This window comes from Echinops telfairi, unplaced genomic scaffold (genome assembly GCF_000313985.2).
Source record: "Echinops telfairi isolate 266 unplaced genomic scaffold, ASM31398v2 ScPeMD7_23;HRSCAF=83, whole genome shotgun sequence".
Taxonomy (NCBI): domain Eukaryota; kingdom Metazoa; phylum Chordata; class Mammalia; order Afrosoricida; family Tenrecidae; genus Echinops; species Echinops telfairi.
In genome coordinates, this window is record NW_022103920.1 from 64773030 (window position 1) to 64788875 (window position 15846).

Genomic DNA, 15846 nt, shown 5'->3' on the forward strand with positions numbered 1-15846 from the left:
CAAAACAGCAACAACAACAAACCACTGACAAAGAACTAATTAAAACACAACAAGAAAGAAAAGCTTGTAGTTAGTTCAAGGATCATTAGCCTTTAGGAGTATTTTCCAGTCCAGTCTGTAGGGGTACCATGCCCCGGCCCCAAAGTCTGCCTTCAGCATTCCCAGGGGACCTTGCTGCTCCATTCCCTTGCTGTTCTGTTGTACGCCCTTAGTGTTTTGCCTCGGTGTGGCGGGATCAGATTGGGCGCAATTCCCACACTATCTCCTTCGTTGTCCCTTGTAGGTCTATGGGTCATTAAGGGACGTCTTGTCTCATAGTGGGGCTGGCCATGTGGTCTTCTCTGTGGACTGGCTGCTCTGAGTGGGAACAACGTTCCCAGTACTGGTGGGCCAGGATGTGCTCCAATCTCCCCTCCTCCCCCTTCATATGCTCCCATGTGCTCCGATCAGAAGAGGAAATGGTTTCCAGTTTAAGATACTGAAGAGAGGGCACGGAAAACAAGTGGTTTTAGATATTAGGGAATTTACTTTGTCTTGCAGTGGGCAGTATTGATGATTTGGTGTAGGAGAAAACCCTGATGCTTGAGAGCTGAGAGATAGATGTGGGCATAGAAGAAAAGGGTGGGTACTAGGTAGGCTTCTTAAACATGTCTGTCTGTATATCTATAGTGTGGGATTCATGATATTGAACTCTCAGTTTTGATGCATAATTTAATATAAAAATATTTGAGGTAAATGTGGCAAGTGGAATGTACACATTTATTATTATTAGTAAATGTAGACAGTTCCACTTCTAACATTTGCAGGAGCCCTGGTGGCATAGTGGTTACATGTTGTGCAGCTAACCCCAAAGTCAAGTGTTTGAAAACACCACTATTCTGTGCGAGAAAGATTATGGCTTTCTAATCCCAGAAAGAATTACTACCCACAGGGGCAGGAAGTTTTTTACCCTGTTCTGTAGGGTCACTGTGAGTTGGCATTGACTTGAGAGAAGTGAGTTCAGATTTTTGGGGGGAGGGACATGTAGGATAAGGATACATGAAGACCAACATTTATTTCACACATGTATAAGTCATACAAGCAGACCATTTAAAATATATACACACACACACACACACACACACACACACACACACACACACACATTAATTATCCTTTCACTTTGGCAAGTAAGCCTTCTATGGCAAGCGTCCTTGGATTCATGTGCCAGAATGTGTCCAGGTAGGTCTCTCATCCTTTTGCTGTCTACACCTAACCCTTTACTTTGAAGGGAAACTCTATACATACATCTTCACATTCAAGCTCTGTCTTTATCTCCTCAGGTTGGGACCCAAGGATAGACAGATGCTTGCAAACCTTGCAATCCAAGCTTGGTGAAATTTGGATAGGGAATTCTTGGGTTTGGGGCTACTGTGAGTTGGAATAGATTTGATAGCAAAGGGTAATTTATGGTGGGGACACAGACTCATGGTTTGTATGACTTTTTGACATCCAGACTGTGTTAGTCTGGGTAGACTAGAGAAGCAAATTCATAAACATGCGTAAGTAAAAGCTTTATATACAAGAGCAATTGAATATTGAGAAAACAGCCCAGTCTAGATCAAGTCCATAAGTTCAGTGTTACCCGATGTGTCCAATACCAAACTATAAATTCCTCTTCAGGCTCAAGAAACACATGCAATGATACCAAATGCACGAAGATCACAGGCCAGTGGGTGGGAAGTCTTGTGGACCCATTGTAAGAATCTAAGCACTGGCAGGGGTCTCTACATGGCTCCTCCAGCTCAGGGCACTAATGTAGCTCCATGTGGCTTGTCAGCTGCAATGTCTCCCAGGGAGTGAGCATGTGTCCCACCTCCAGCTAGTTATTTATCTCCTTAGTGCCTCCAAATGAAGGTCATGAAACTAAGACCTGATTTACAGGCTAGACTTCACCCCTTCACTCTGAATCCTCAAATTGACACCAGATTATGCAACTACCACACAGGCCAAAAAGGGTGTGGTTAGAGAGGACCACACCAGTGCCCCCTTAAGGTTTGAGGTCTAGGGTAGGGGCCACTCTTGCTTAGTCTGAGTTTGGATTATTTGAAAAATTTAGAGTTGAAAAGAAGGCAAAATATTGGTCTCAATTTTACAGTTGATGAAATGTGCCTTAGCGTTTGGTTTTCCTCTCTTCTGATGCTTTATAGCATCCACTAGGCGTTAGATCTTAACCCTTTCATGACTCAGGTATTTTCCACTCGGAATTATTTGTTGATAAGCATATGTTTTCCTTAATACAAGGCATACTGAACCAAGGAGTATTTCTGAAATTTGGAAATTGGGACACATGTTCCTCTGGAATAGAGGATAGGTTTATGTAGGCTATACTTGTATCTCTGATTCTGGGGTCAGTATCATGTATGACATGCCTGTCCCTCTATTATTATTTGATTTGATTTCTGTCTCTTCCATGTGAAAAAGTTGCCTTTTGTGTTGTTGAAAATAGGCAATTGCTATCAATGAGTCATTGGTCTTGCCAAATCTTATTATGTGATCTCCAGCATTTTTTATCACAAAGTCTATATTTTTCAAGTACTGTTCCTTCTGCTTTTTTTTCAACTTTTGCATTCCTGTGCCCAATTGTGATCAGTGCATCTTGATTACATGTTCATTTAGTTTCAGACTGTAGACATTGGTGCGGTGCTTCAATTTCTTCGTAATTAACTTTAATGGCTCTTGCATAAATTTGAATAATAGTTGTACTGATTGAATTTCCTTGAAGATGAATAGGTAGAATCCTATCACAGACAGCATTGTACTTCAAGAAAAATCTTGAAATGTTCTTTTTGACGATGAATTCAACAGTATTGCTCTTGATTCTGTCATTCCCAGCATAGTAAACTGTATGATTTTCTGATTCAAAATGGCAAAAACAGTCCATTTCACCTCACTGACGCTTAGAATCTTTATCAGTTCTATTGTATTTATAACAACTTCTAATTTTCCTAGATTAATACATTCAGCACTTCAATTATCAGTTGATATTTGCAGCTGTTTCTTCTCTATTTGAATTGTGTTCCATCATTAAATGAAGCTCCTGAGACTGTTCACCTGCAGGCCTACTGCATCTCCGTCATCATTGTCAACTATACTTTGACAAGGTAGCTCTTCCTCAGTTATACTTTGTCTTCCAACCTGAGGGGCTCATCTCCTAGCACTATCTCTGACAGTGCTCTGCTTCTTCTGTTCATTAGGTTTTCAGCAGCTGACAATGTGTCTGTGTTATTCATAGGGTTTTCAGTGACTAAGGCCTCTGAAGTGGACTGCTTATCCCTTCTTTGTAGACTGTTTTAGTCTGAAAGCTCTGCTGAAACCTGTTCAGTTTGGGTGACCCTGCTGCTATTTGAAATACCAGTGACATAAGTTCCAGCATCAAAACAACACACAAGCCACAAAAGTATAACAAACTGAGTGGTGGTTCAGCTTGCAACAGATACTAGGTTGTCTGGTTTGGGTGAGAGTGCACCCATATCTTCTTTTCATGTTTTCCTTATTTCAACTACCTTAATTATGGAGGAATTCAAGATAAAATTCAAGCTACATGTATGTAGTTAATATATTTACACTTTGAACCTTTGAAACGTAGGTATATGGTATTATAAAAGGCCTCTGGACTCTGGAGACACATCTTGTGTCCACCATTGAGGAAACTTTCTAGGATAAAGGTAAAGTGTGTCTTGATAGAGTTGAGTTACATAGGTGAATGTGTTTTCCAGGACTTTTAACTAAGTATACATATCTCATTTGGGTCTTTCATTGTACAGATATAGAACATAAATTATTCAACTATTATGTTGAATAATATATAATAACAAGGGGTAAAGTATAGTGCTGTATGCAGCTTAACTTTGAAATGTATCAGAAATAAATGGATTAAAAAAAAGAAATAAATGGATCAATGAATGAGTGAATAGAGTGATAAAGCAAGTATAGAAATGTTAAATACAAGAGAGCTTTTAAAAGTTTGTGGGAAAATTCTATTATTTTAAATTGTTATTGCTGTGTATGGCTAGTTCTACACATTACATTTATTTTAGAATGCTCCCAGATAATTTTACATGTTTACTTTTGATAATTTTAGAAGCATTTTGTCAAATGCCTCTTGCATTGTTTTAGATTGCAATTAGATACTAACTTATGTACAGTTCTGAACTTTATCATACTGAGGCTGATCCAAGAAAGTTATACAGTGTTAATTATTCAAATAGTTTTTATTTTGCTCAAATTCTAAGGACAATATACCTAAGTTTTCTCATTGGACATTATATACTGATTTTCACTATGATGCCCATGTCTTTTGCTTACATCAAACATACATGCTTATTGTACTCATTGTTTTTCCTGTTTTAATCAGGAGTGCATCTTTACATGTGGAATCATTGTAAATTAGCAATTGCGATGTGAATTATTCTCTGCAGTCCTCTCAATGTAACATCACTTAACCCACTCCTTCCCTATATCGCTTGACTCCTTTTTTTCTTTCCTTTTGAATTTTGTCTTTATGTAATAATACTGCCCTTTTGATCTCATGTGGTTGGTTATTCTAAGGCAGGGGTCCTCAAACTTTTTAAACAGGGGGCCAGTTCACTGTCCCTCAAAACACGTTGGAGGACCAGACTAGAGTTTTTAAAAAAAACTATGAACCAATTCCTATGCACACTGCACATGTCTTATTTTGAAGTGAAAAAACAAACAGGGCAAAAACCTGGCGGGCTGGAAAAAGGTCCTTGGTGGGCCGCATGTGGCCCGCGTAGTTTGAGGATGCTTGTTCTAAGGTAAGAGCACTCTGTGGGGAAAAGAGGAGGCTTTTTACTCCTGTAAGAGTTACAGTTTTAGAAACCCACAGGGTCAGTTCTGCCCTGTTCTAAAGGGTTGCTGTGAGTCCGTAGTAGTAAATTTGGTTTGGAGTTTACTTTGTGTTTGAAAATTGAGCTATGAGATGGGTTCATTTCTGTAGGTTTGGTTCCACAGGTTTCTATCCAACTAGTAAACCTGGTCTCTTAGGATTTTGATTTTTGTTCCACATTTTCCCGCTTTGTCCAGGACCTTCTACTGCGAACCTTTTCAGAATAGTTGATATTGATAGCAGGGTACCATCAGGCTATTTTGGTCTCAGGATTTTGGAAACTAATGTTTATGGGGGTCACTTAGACTAATGGTTTCCATGTGTTTTTGATTTTCAGCACTCTTCTTCTCTGGCCAGGGAGAGGCAAGTAGGTGCACCTTAGAAGGCCACTTAGAAAATTTTATGATCCCAATGGCTACTCACCAAAATAGAATGTAGACTATATCTTGTGGACTCTGTTTTTTTAATTGACCTTATCCCTAAGTCTATGATTCTGCGTTTCAGGTCCCGTGATTCATTCCCTTGAGGTGTTTTATTGTGTCTAAGACATTTCAATAATTTTTTGCCTCCTTCACCATATTCATGTATATATTTGTAGCAAAGGTAAATACCTATGTTCAAATACCCTCTGTCAAACCTATAACATATATTTTGGATTCTACTTTCCACAGGTGTTTTGAAGCCCCCATTGTATAAATGTATATTCTTGTTTCTAATATTTCTTGGTAATCTACTTTTGTCAAAACAGTAGATAAGGATCCATCATTTATATTTAAGATACTATGAAATTTGAGTTTTGATATTTTTAGTGCATGGGAACTTCATTATTTTGGTTTCTAATTTCAAAGTGGTTGAAATGTCTTTTCTTGGTTAAAATTAAATTTACCGATTTTTTGTATTTAAGTATATTGTTGTCCTTAGATTTTTTTCAAGTTTTATTTGAGGCTTAATATATAACCCATTCAGGGGTAGCACAGATAGTTAAACACTTGACTACTAGTAAAATGTTGTTGCTTTTAAGCCAATCAGAAGTATCTTGGAATTTAGGCCTGGAAATCTTTTTCAGAACAGTCACAACAGTGGACTACCCATCCCACGGAGCAAGTAAAAGCTGAGCGCCTTCAGGTAGGAGGCTGGCCTGTGAAGTGGGGTGCCTCCAGGCATGCTATCTGGAGAGCTAGGTTTGCTGACCGCAGAACCATTAACTCTGTGGAATGTGTGTGCTCCTTGCACGTGGGATTACAGTGAACCAGAATCAGCTCACAGCAATGAAATATAATACACACTTAGTATAATACTTCCTGGCTGTTTGAAAATAAGGTAGAAACTTTGCCTTTAGATAAGGAATACTCAAATATATCAATTCATCTTTTATACAGTTTCTCTGAGCATAGTTTATTTTTGCTAATTCTGGCACGAGCTGGTAGTTTTGTGTTAAAATTTTGTTGGTGTCCATTTCCTTCATTTATTGCCTTATATAGCTTGGTAATAATACTGATGTTTGTATTTAGAGTTTAAATTCTGAGCACCAGGTTTGTAGAAGGCTATGATTTGTAGTGAGAGCTCTAAATCCATTTTGAGTCTCCATATAAATACAGCCACCATTGAATTCTTTCTGACCATTGACCAGCAGTATGAAAATACTTTGCCCTGAGGCCGAATGAGTTTGCTGTGACTTTCCTGACCAGCCCCAACAAACTGCCATTGACTTGATTCTGTTTCATAGAGATCCTTTACAGGGTTTTGGAAAAATAAATGGCATGAGTACCATATATGACCTCTCCTAGCTACACAGAGGGAAATGGAAAATCACCACATTAGCATCAGCTGGCTCAGACTGATAGCAGTGACATGCATCCACTCGCCAGCCATCTCTCCCAAAGGAGAGACTCTGTGATTATCTGGATTCAGTAATTAATTGCAGTAGCCATACTGAAGGCACAGACAATACTCATAATTATGGAATTTATTAAGATAAAATTATTCAGACAGGATACCCTCTTCTCAGCCATGCTGGCAGGCAGACCTTTCTCTAACCTTTGGCCTCTCAAACACACTTGTGACCCAATGGCCTCTGCCTAACATGTGTAATGTAGCAAAGCTCTTTTAGGGCTGCCAATAAATGCCCGAATGGCACACCAGTCCACCTGAAGATGATCTACTCTGGTTCTGTGGGTCAGCAAACCTAGCTTGCCAATTGACATGCCTGGAGGCACCCCACTTCAGGTAGGAGCTAGTCTCCTACCTGAAGGTTCTCAGCTTTTACTTGCTCTGTGGGCTGGGGAGTGCACTGCCCATGCTTCATGCTCTGACTCCTTAGTTCTGTTGCTGCAGCTTTCCTGATGTCAGCAATCTCCTGGATCAAGGCAGGGGTTGGGCTGGGGGAGTCAGTAGGCCTGGAGGGCAAAGCGGGTCCAAAGATGTCATTCTAGCAATTAATTATATTCACCATGTTGTGCTATCACCACCACTGTTTGTCAAAGTTTTTCATCACTCTGTATAAAACTTCAATACTCCTGCAGCAATAATGCCTCTTTCCTTGGTAACCACTAATAGCCCTTTGTCTCTCTGTAATTGCCTGTTCTAAATATTTCATCTCAATGGGATTATATAATAATTGTCCTTTGTGTCTGACTTAGCTGACTGAACTTTTCAAGGTTCATTTTTCCCATGGATTTTATTTAATACTTGTTATTTGTTTTGTTCTGCAACTCCTGCTTTGTTGGAGTTAATTATTTTTTGTACCATATTTCTTGAGTCTTCTGCGATAGTATTCTGTACTATTGAAAAATAGTATAGTGAGCTGTGGCTGTTTTTAAAATGTCTGAGGGACAACTGAGGTGTAGGAGTAGCTATCACTCTTAAGAATCCTTTCCATTTGCCTGTCCAATCTCCTCATTCATCTCCAAGTTGGTATCAAAGATTGCAGAGCCTTCCACGTAGGACTTCTTGTAGTCTGAGAAGGGAGGGTTAGACCTTAAGTATCACTTGGTGTTCTTCTACCTCCTTTGATACACATGCTTCTCTGTGTGTAATTTTTAATGAATTTTAAAGATTAAAGTATGGCAACATTTCAAACGTGAAAAGTACATAAAATAACATTATACTTTATTTTCAGCTATGCTAGGTTTAATTCTAGGGAGTTTTAAGTTACTACCTCTTTGCCAAACCAACATTTTTTTCCCTAGAATCTTAAGTTTTTATGTGTTAAAAAATTTTAAGTTCTTATTTTAAACATCTGAAATAGGTACTTAGCATTTGATAAGTACCTAGCTAATGTTGGATAATGTCAAATAACTCTGGATTAATAAACATACTTGATGTTGAAATTATATTTAAAATAATGAACTTTTCCCCCTTCCTTCTTGAAAAGAGTTGGGAGCACTTTAATCAGGGGGTATCAATTAGTCGTTCAACCAGTATGTGAAAGAAAACTAGCAGTTTTACCTTTGTGTTCTAAAACTTATTTCTTGTCTAAATAGTATACTGGATACAGTTCTTTGGGTTTCCTGTGCCCCGTGTTGAAGAGCTTGGTGATGTAGTTCGTTTGAGAAACAGCAGTCACTGGAACATTTTGGGAAACTGTCCTTATCAGATGGAAGCAAAGCGGAAGATTTGGCTGTTACCTCTTAGATTTCCTTCTCTGGCTATTCAGAGACCTCTGTTAATTTTTATGGAACCAGTTTCTAGTAGAACTATAGGGTAAATGCATATTAATTTCTTTAGTGGGTCACCTTTACTATTTCGTTCAGTTGTCCTCCAGTTAGTGGACGGATGATTATAGAATTTTAGCATAGTGGTTATGTGTTGGGCTGATATCTTCAAGGTCAGCAGTTCAAAACCATCAGCCACTCTGGAAATATGACAAGGCTTTCTCAATAAATAGCAATGAGCTTGGTTTGGTTTGTAATTGGTACTAGTGTGAGGCCCTAAAAGCTATAAGAATTTCAACAACATAGAAAACTGTTTTTGTATGGTTTGTACTAATGCTTCCCACTAGTGTGGTTATTCTATTCTGTTCATTCATCGATACAGAATAGTTAATAATACCTTAAGGGACATTCTGCGTTTTCATAATATATCCTAAAATACATTAAAAAATTTTTTTTCATTTTTTAGGTTTAATGCCTATAATAAATATATAGATGTCTTTCTCAGTAAATGAAGCTTTTTATTGTGTTAGTCTGGGTTGACTAGAGAAACAAATTTATAGACACTCGTGTATAAAAGAGAACTTTATATCAAAGAGCAATTGTACATTAAGAAAACATTCCAGCACAGTCCAGTCCAGTTGAAGTCCCTAAGTCCGATATAAGCCCATATGCCCGATACCAATCAATAAATGCCCCTTCAGATTCATGCAACATATACAATGAGGCCGAGTACAGGAAGACCACAGGCCAGTGGGTGGAAAGTCTTGTAGAGCCAGTGGTGGTGGAAGTATCTTATCATTGGCAGGGGTCTCCATGTGGCTCCTTCAGCTCCAGGGCTCTAGTATAGCTCTTTGTGTCTTATCAACAGGAATGTCTCCTAGGGAGGCGAATGTGCCCTGCCTCCAGTGAGCTATTTCTCTCCATTGCGCCTGCCTCCAAATGAGGCCATCAAACTGTGACCTGATTGACAGGCCAGACTACACCCCTTCCTCAAGTTGACATTATATAACTGCCATGATTATTATCATAGGATTTTTGAAAAAGTAATTAATAGGCTGTGAAATATAATAGGCTGAGAATCAATGCACCAGGTAACAAAGGTCAGAGTGCTAGGATAAGAAGATTGTTCCAAATAGATAATACCTATTACATAATTCCATCTGGAACTAGATCATGGCAATGGTCTCAGAAGAAATGACTGAAAATGGTTAACTTTTATACTAACTGAATGTTTCTGGTAAGAGGAGGAAAAACTCAGTATCTAAGCTTTTTAGAGAGGTTTGAAAATAAGAAGACCCTTCACTAAATGCATTTTATATGTATTTAAACCAAATTAACATGTTACTTTATTAAAATTAGGTACTAAGCAAATTGTTGAATTTCTGATAACTTTAGATAGAAATTTTGAAATTGAATAATATATTAATTGTTAAACATGTAGTTATATACAATTAACTTTATATTAGACTTGTTAATGGACATTAGCCCATAAGATAAATGAATAAATAACAATTAGGATTATACCTCCTGTCCAGAATTTTATCTTAATCATTTTTTCTCATCTTCTAATTGTGGTTTTCAAACATTAGTTTGCATCAGAATTATCTTGTTAAAATATATATTGCTAGGCTTTACTTACAATAATGGAATTTAGAAAATCGTGGTTGAGCCCGAGAACTTATATTTCTCACAAACTCCAAAGTGATGCTGTTTATCTGAAAAACGTATCTTGAGATTGACCTACCCTAATGATAGTAGAACAACACGTATGATTGGGGCCTAATAAGAACTTTGTGCTTATAACTGTTACCACTGAATTCGAAATCTTTTTAAAAAAAAAAAAACTTTCCATGATATATAAATGAAGTCCTAACAACTTCTGCCTTATTTTTAGCTGTTCTTTGCCTTTTCTAACATTCTTTGCTTATAATTGAAGCAGATGGTTCCCAGAAAGGCAAGATGATAATTTGACAAGAAACGTAACCTTTCCATGCTCCTTTGTAGTGCTGCATGAAGATAAGCCTTTCAAAATGATCTTGAGGTTTAAAAATGCTCTTTTATATTGAAAAAGTTTTTAAAGTGTTATTACTCAAAAGAAAACAAGATATATGTAGTATGTACTTATAAAGAACACTTTGATCTTAAAAATGTTTCTTAAAAACATTTTTGTAATTTAATATAATCCATAACTATCATTAATTCTTAAAAGTATTTGATTTTCGACAAATTCCATCTCATTGCTTGCCAGGGCTACTACTACTTTAATGCTAAGAATAACTTATAAGTCCTATAAAATAATTAATAGTCAATAATCGTATTTCCATAATAATAAATTATACTCTATAGGCCATGGATGAGCCACACAAAAATAGATTTTAGTTTTAGTATACATAAATATTTGAAAAAGTTAAATATACAAAATGAAAATTATTACCTTTATAAATAGGGTTACTGTTAAACAATTATTGAGCAGTTTCTGTGGACATATTTTTGAGATGTAGAGATCATGATCCTTAATCACATGATTTTTTTTTTTCACAAAGCAAGTTTCCATTGGGAGCCATTGAAAAAGAGAAATGGCAGTGGTGCAAACTACAAATTCCCAGCAAGTCTATTTTGATTTATGGCCAACTCACAAGTCACATGATTTTTCATAAATGTAGTAATTAGTAATAATTTCCTTTAGTGGAAAGATAAAATATGACATTGAATGCATTTTTAACATAAAAACTTGAATAAAAAAGATCTTTCTTAATAGGGCACCTCTGAGGGGATTCAGATACCAACCTTTAATTAGTAGCTGAGTGCAAACCATCTGCACTACCCAGGGACCTAGTTAGTAGTTGAGTATTTACCACTCATGTATTCTGTGAAATACCCCCAAAACCCATTTCCATTGAGTCACTTCCAACCCACAATGTAGTTGTTTGTGTTTTTAAGTGCTAGGTGCCACTGCGTTGGTCCCAACTCAGTAGTGACGTTAAATACAACAGAATGAAACATTGCCCGGTCCTGCCCATACTAGCAATTGTTGTTTGAACCCATTGTTTCAGCCACTGTGTCAGTTCATCTCATCAAAGATCTTCCTCTTTTTTTGTCCTTCTATTATGTATGTATGGTATCCTTTTCCAGGGACTGGTCTCTTCTGATAACATGCCCAAAGCATTCTAGCTGTTCTTCTTCCAAGACAATTTTGTTTGTTCTTCTGATAGTCCATGGTACTTTCAATAATTGATTCCTTGCCAGCTTTCATATGCGTATGATGCAATTGAAAATACTATGACTTGGTCCAGGCACATCTTAGCCCTCAAAGTGACAACCTTGCTTTGCATCATATTCCTCAGAGGTATTGTACAGCAAATTTACCCAATGCAGTCCATCATTCCATCTCACTGCTACTTCCTTGAACATTAACTGTGGATCCAAGATGAAATCCTTGACAATTTCAATCTTTTCCTCATTTATCATGACATTATCTCTTGGTCCAGTTCTGAGGATTTGCATTTTCTTAAATTAAATTTTAACCCAAATTGAAGGCTGCAGTCCTTGATTTTTGTCAGCAAGCGCTGCAAGTTCTCATTTCACAGGTTGTTAATAAGCCTTCCTCCAATCCTGATGCCACATTCTTCTTATAACCCAGCTCCTTTATTTGCCCTGCATACAGATTGAGTAAATATGGTGAGAGGATACAACCCTGACACACACCTCTTGTTTTTTAATCACTTTATTAGGGGCTCATACAACTCTTATCACAATCCATACATACATCAATTGTGTAAATCACATTTGTACATTCATTGCCCTCATCATTCTCAAAACATCTCCTCTCCACTTAAGCCCCCGGCATTAGGTCCTCATTTTCCCCCTCCTTCCCCGCCCCCCCTCCCTCATGAGCCCTTGATAATTTATAAATTATTATTTTTCCATAACTTGCCCTGTCCCACATCTCCCTTCACCCACTTTTCTGTTGTCACACACCTTTTAAAATTTTAAACCACCCCCTATTGCTTGGTTCTGTTTGCTCAAACTGCCTCTTGATCCATGTACAGGTTCTGCATGAGCACAAGGAAGTGTTCTGTAATTCTAATTTTTCTTACAGTTATCCATAGCTTGTTATGATCTGCATAGTAGAATGCCTTTGCATAGTCAATAAAACACAAGTAAGCAGCTTTCTAGTGTTCTCTGCTTTCAACAAAGGACCATCTGGCATCAGGATAGCCCTTGTTCTGTGTCCTCTTTTGAATCCAGCCAGAATTTCGGGTAGCTCTCTGTCAACATACTGCTACAACTGTAGCTGAATGATCTTCAGCAAAATATTACTTGCATGTGGTATCAATAAGATTATTCTATAATTGACACAATCTATTGGGTCATATATCTTTGGAACGTGTACAAATGTAGAGCTCTTCCAGTCAGTTGACTGGGTAGTTGTCTTCCAAATTTCTTGGCATTGGCGAGTGAGTGCTTCCAATGCTAGACAAGCTTCTTGAAACTTCAGTTTGTAGTCCATGAATTCCTGGGCTGTGTTTTTTAGCTAATTCTTTCAGTGCAACTGGTACTTCTTCCTTCAGTGTCATTGGTTCTTGATCATATGCTACCTGTGGAAATAGTTAAATGTTGACTATTTCTTTTTGTTTCCGCGATTCTGTGTAGTTCACACACTCTCACCCCTGCCATTGAGTGAGCTCCAACTCATGGTAACCCTGTGCAGCATAGTAGAACTGCCTTTGTGGCTTTCCAAGAGTGTTTAACACTTTCAGAGAGGCTGGGGGTTTTGAACTGCTGAATTTGCAGATGAGCAGCCCAACATGTAGGGCCTAAATTCTTTGCAGACTAGTTTGTGTTATCTGGGACTAAGCTTAGGAAATTTTAATTACTTAAAAGCAGTTTATGTAGTACATTGGTAACCTCTTAATCTTTGCACTTTCCAGTTTAATAAAATGTTTTTTGCTATCAATTATGACTATACAGCTTCACATTAGTAATCAACTGTTTAGTTAGGTTTGTTTCTATCTTGATTAAACTAGCTTTCTGTTTTTATTGTTTTCTTGAAGTATCATTACTGGTAAGCTGTGGCAACAGTTTAAAAATGTGCATACCATATTTTATATAGTAGAGCTAGTAGCCTCTTGATAAAAGTTCATATAATATTATACAGATTCACAAGTGCAGTTTCGGTATGAAAGATAGCCCTTTTTGATTGTATAAAAAATTAAGCTGCATATATATTAGTAATAATTTCTTTTCACTTATCTTTAGTGTGTGTTTTTCTAATTTGCTTTGTACTAAGATTTTTCTCAAAATTAAGAAGATACAGTATTTTTATTTTACTTAATTTCTAAATCATCATACCACCTGTGACTTTATTTGGGATTTGCTGTTTTATGTTTGTTTGTGTATAGTGTCTATTAATGGCTAAATAACCTAAAATGAAATTGTAAATTAAAAAAATTCTTAGCTAGATTTTCTGTTAAACATTGATTACTATAATTATGAGTCTGTTTACTTAGCTCTTATTTATTGGTTTTGATCCCTTTTATAAAAATTCATATTTTTAAGTGGGTTTACATTTTTCATATAAATGTCTTATATTTTTTCAAGGAAATAATGTTAATACATTGTTCGCCAAATACAGGAAAAATTCTACAATCAGCTTCTTTATGTATTTAACATGTAGGGCTTTCTATAAATCTTACTGCTTCTGAGCTAGTTCTATTAATGATACCTGCTGTCTATCTTGTTCAATAGAAATAATCATTTTACATTTAATGTGACTATTCTCTTTAAAAACAAAAAGCAACATGCCATTCTCTCAATGCAGTAAGTAATATTGTTGATTTAAAGATATCAAATGTTTTGAGAAAAGTGATTTGTAGACAGACTGGACATTACTAATTCAGAAGATGACAGTATTTCTCAAAATATTTCACTTGCTTCTAAAACGCTTAGTATTCTGAAGGTGTTACTATAATTCCTGAAGTGGCTGTGCTTAGATTTTGAGATATATTTTAGTTGCTATGAGATCAATGAATATAGAGAAAATTTCTTCTTATTTTTATGTACTTTTAAGACACCTAGCTGTTGGGCAGAAGAGGGAGCAGAAAAGAGGTCACATCAGCGCTCTGCATCATGGGGAAGTGCTGATCAACTGAAAGAGGTAAGTTATTTTGATTTTCAGTCTAGAACTGTTTTGGTTCTAGAAAATTTATAAATGAGAGAAAATATGATAGTACTACTTTTATTTCTCCTCACCTTAGCTCTTTCAGAAGTTAAGTTTAATCTTACCTCTTCGAAGTTAGTGAACAAGTCTTAGTTTAATCTTATCTCTTCGAAGTTAGTGAACAAGTCTTAGTTTAATCTTATCTCTTCGAAGTTAGTGAAGAAGTCTTGAGTTTTTGCCCTTCGTGTTCTGCACCCTCACCTTTTAAGTCTGTCCATAATGAACTTTATTTTTGTGTATGACCTCATATCTTTTTTCAGCTAAAAGCTTATGGTCCACTTCAGCTTTCTAGTGTTTAGTTTATGTAGTGATTGGGATGTGTTTTCTGTTTTTATACCTTATTTATGATATTCAGCAGCATATTGTTGCCCTTTGGACCCAGTAGTAACATTGAAATAGGTGTCTTTTAGGAATAGTGTTATGACCCATTTCACTGTTAATTTTGGATAAACTACAGTATGATACTATTTTGGATTGTATTTTCTGCCATTTTTATCTTTTACTCTTCTAATTCTTCTCTGTTTAGTTTTATGAAAGGTCACCTAGTTGATCTTTTCTATAACAATTCTAAGTGTTATAGGGAACTCAGCATTTTGCAAGAGAACCATTTAAATTGCTTGAACTTAAATTGTCAAATTAGTTGTTAAATATTAAACTCTATATTATACTCCATAGTTTAATGGATCAATGTTGAGTAAGTTTGCTCTAAATATTTGAAGGCATATCAATAAGTAGTTTTTTCTCCAGGGTAAATGTTGACATTTCTCTTAAATGTTTTTCTTCTGCCATCCTTTTGTGATATTTTAGTATCATTTTCAAATGCTATAGATTATTACTTCTCATATGCTATGGTGCCTGAACTAAACAGATAACATTTATTAGCATTATTTTGCATATTTAGCAGCTTTTTGTTAATGATGAAGAGAAATCCTCCATGCCTTATTTTAACCCTGCACACAGTGCACATGTATAGTCATTTCCTCCCTGGAAACAGCAAAATAGAAAGGAAACTGAGTCTGTCTGTCTAGTCAAAAATAGCTAACATAACTGTATATAATATGAATACTGAAAGAGTGCACTTGCAG

The 15846-nt window shown here is 36.5% G+C and overlaps 1 protein-coding gene across 1 annotated transcript in view; it reads left to right on the plus strand.

Annotated features, from left to right (window-relative positions):
* Window positions 1-15846, plus strand: part of GLCCI1 (glucocorticoid induced 1) — a 103711-nt gene that overhangs the window by 43586 nt on the left and 44279 nt on the right. Inside the window, exon 3 of the mRNA XM_045288953.1 lies at window positions 14612-14698. Coding sequence (XP_045144888.1) covers window positions 14612-14698 — 87 coding nt within the window. The remainder of the gene's footprint in view (window positions 1-14611; window positions 14699-15846) is intronic.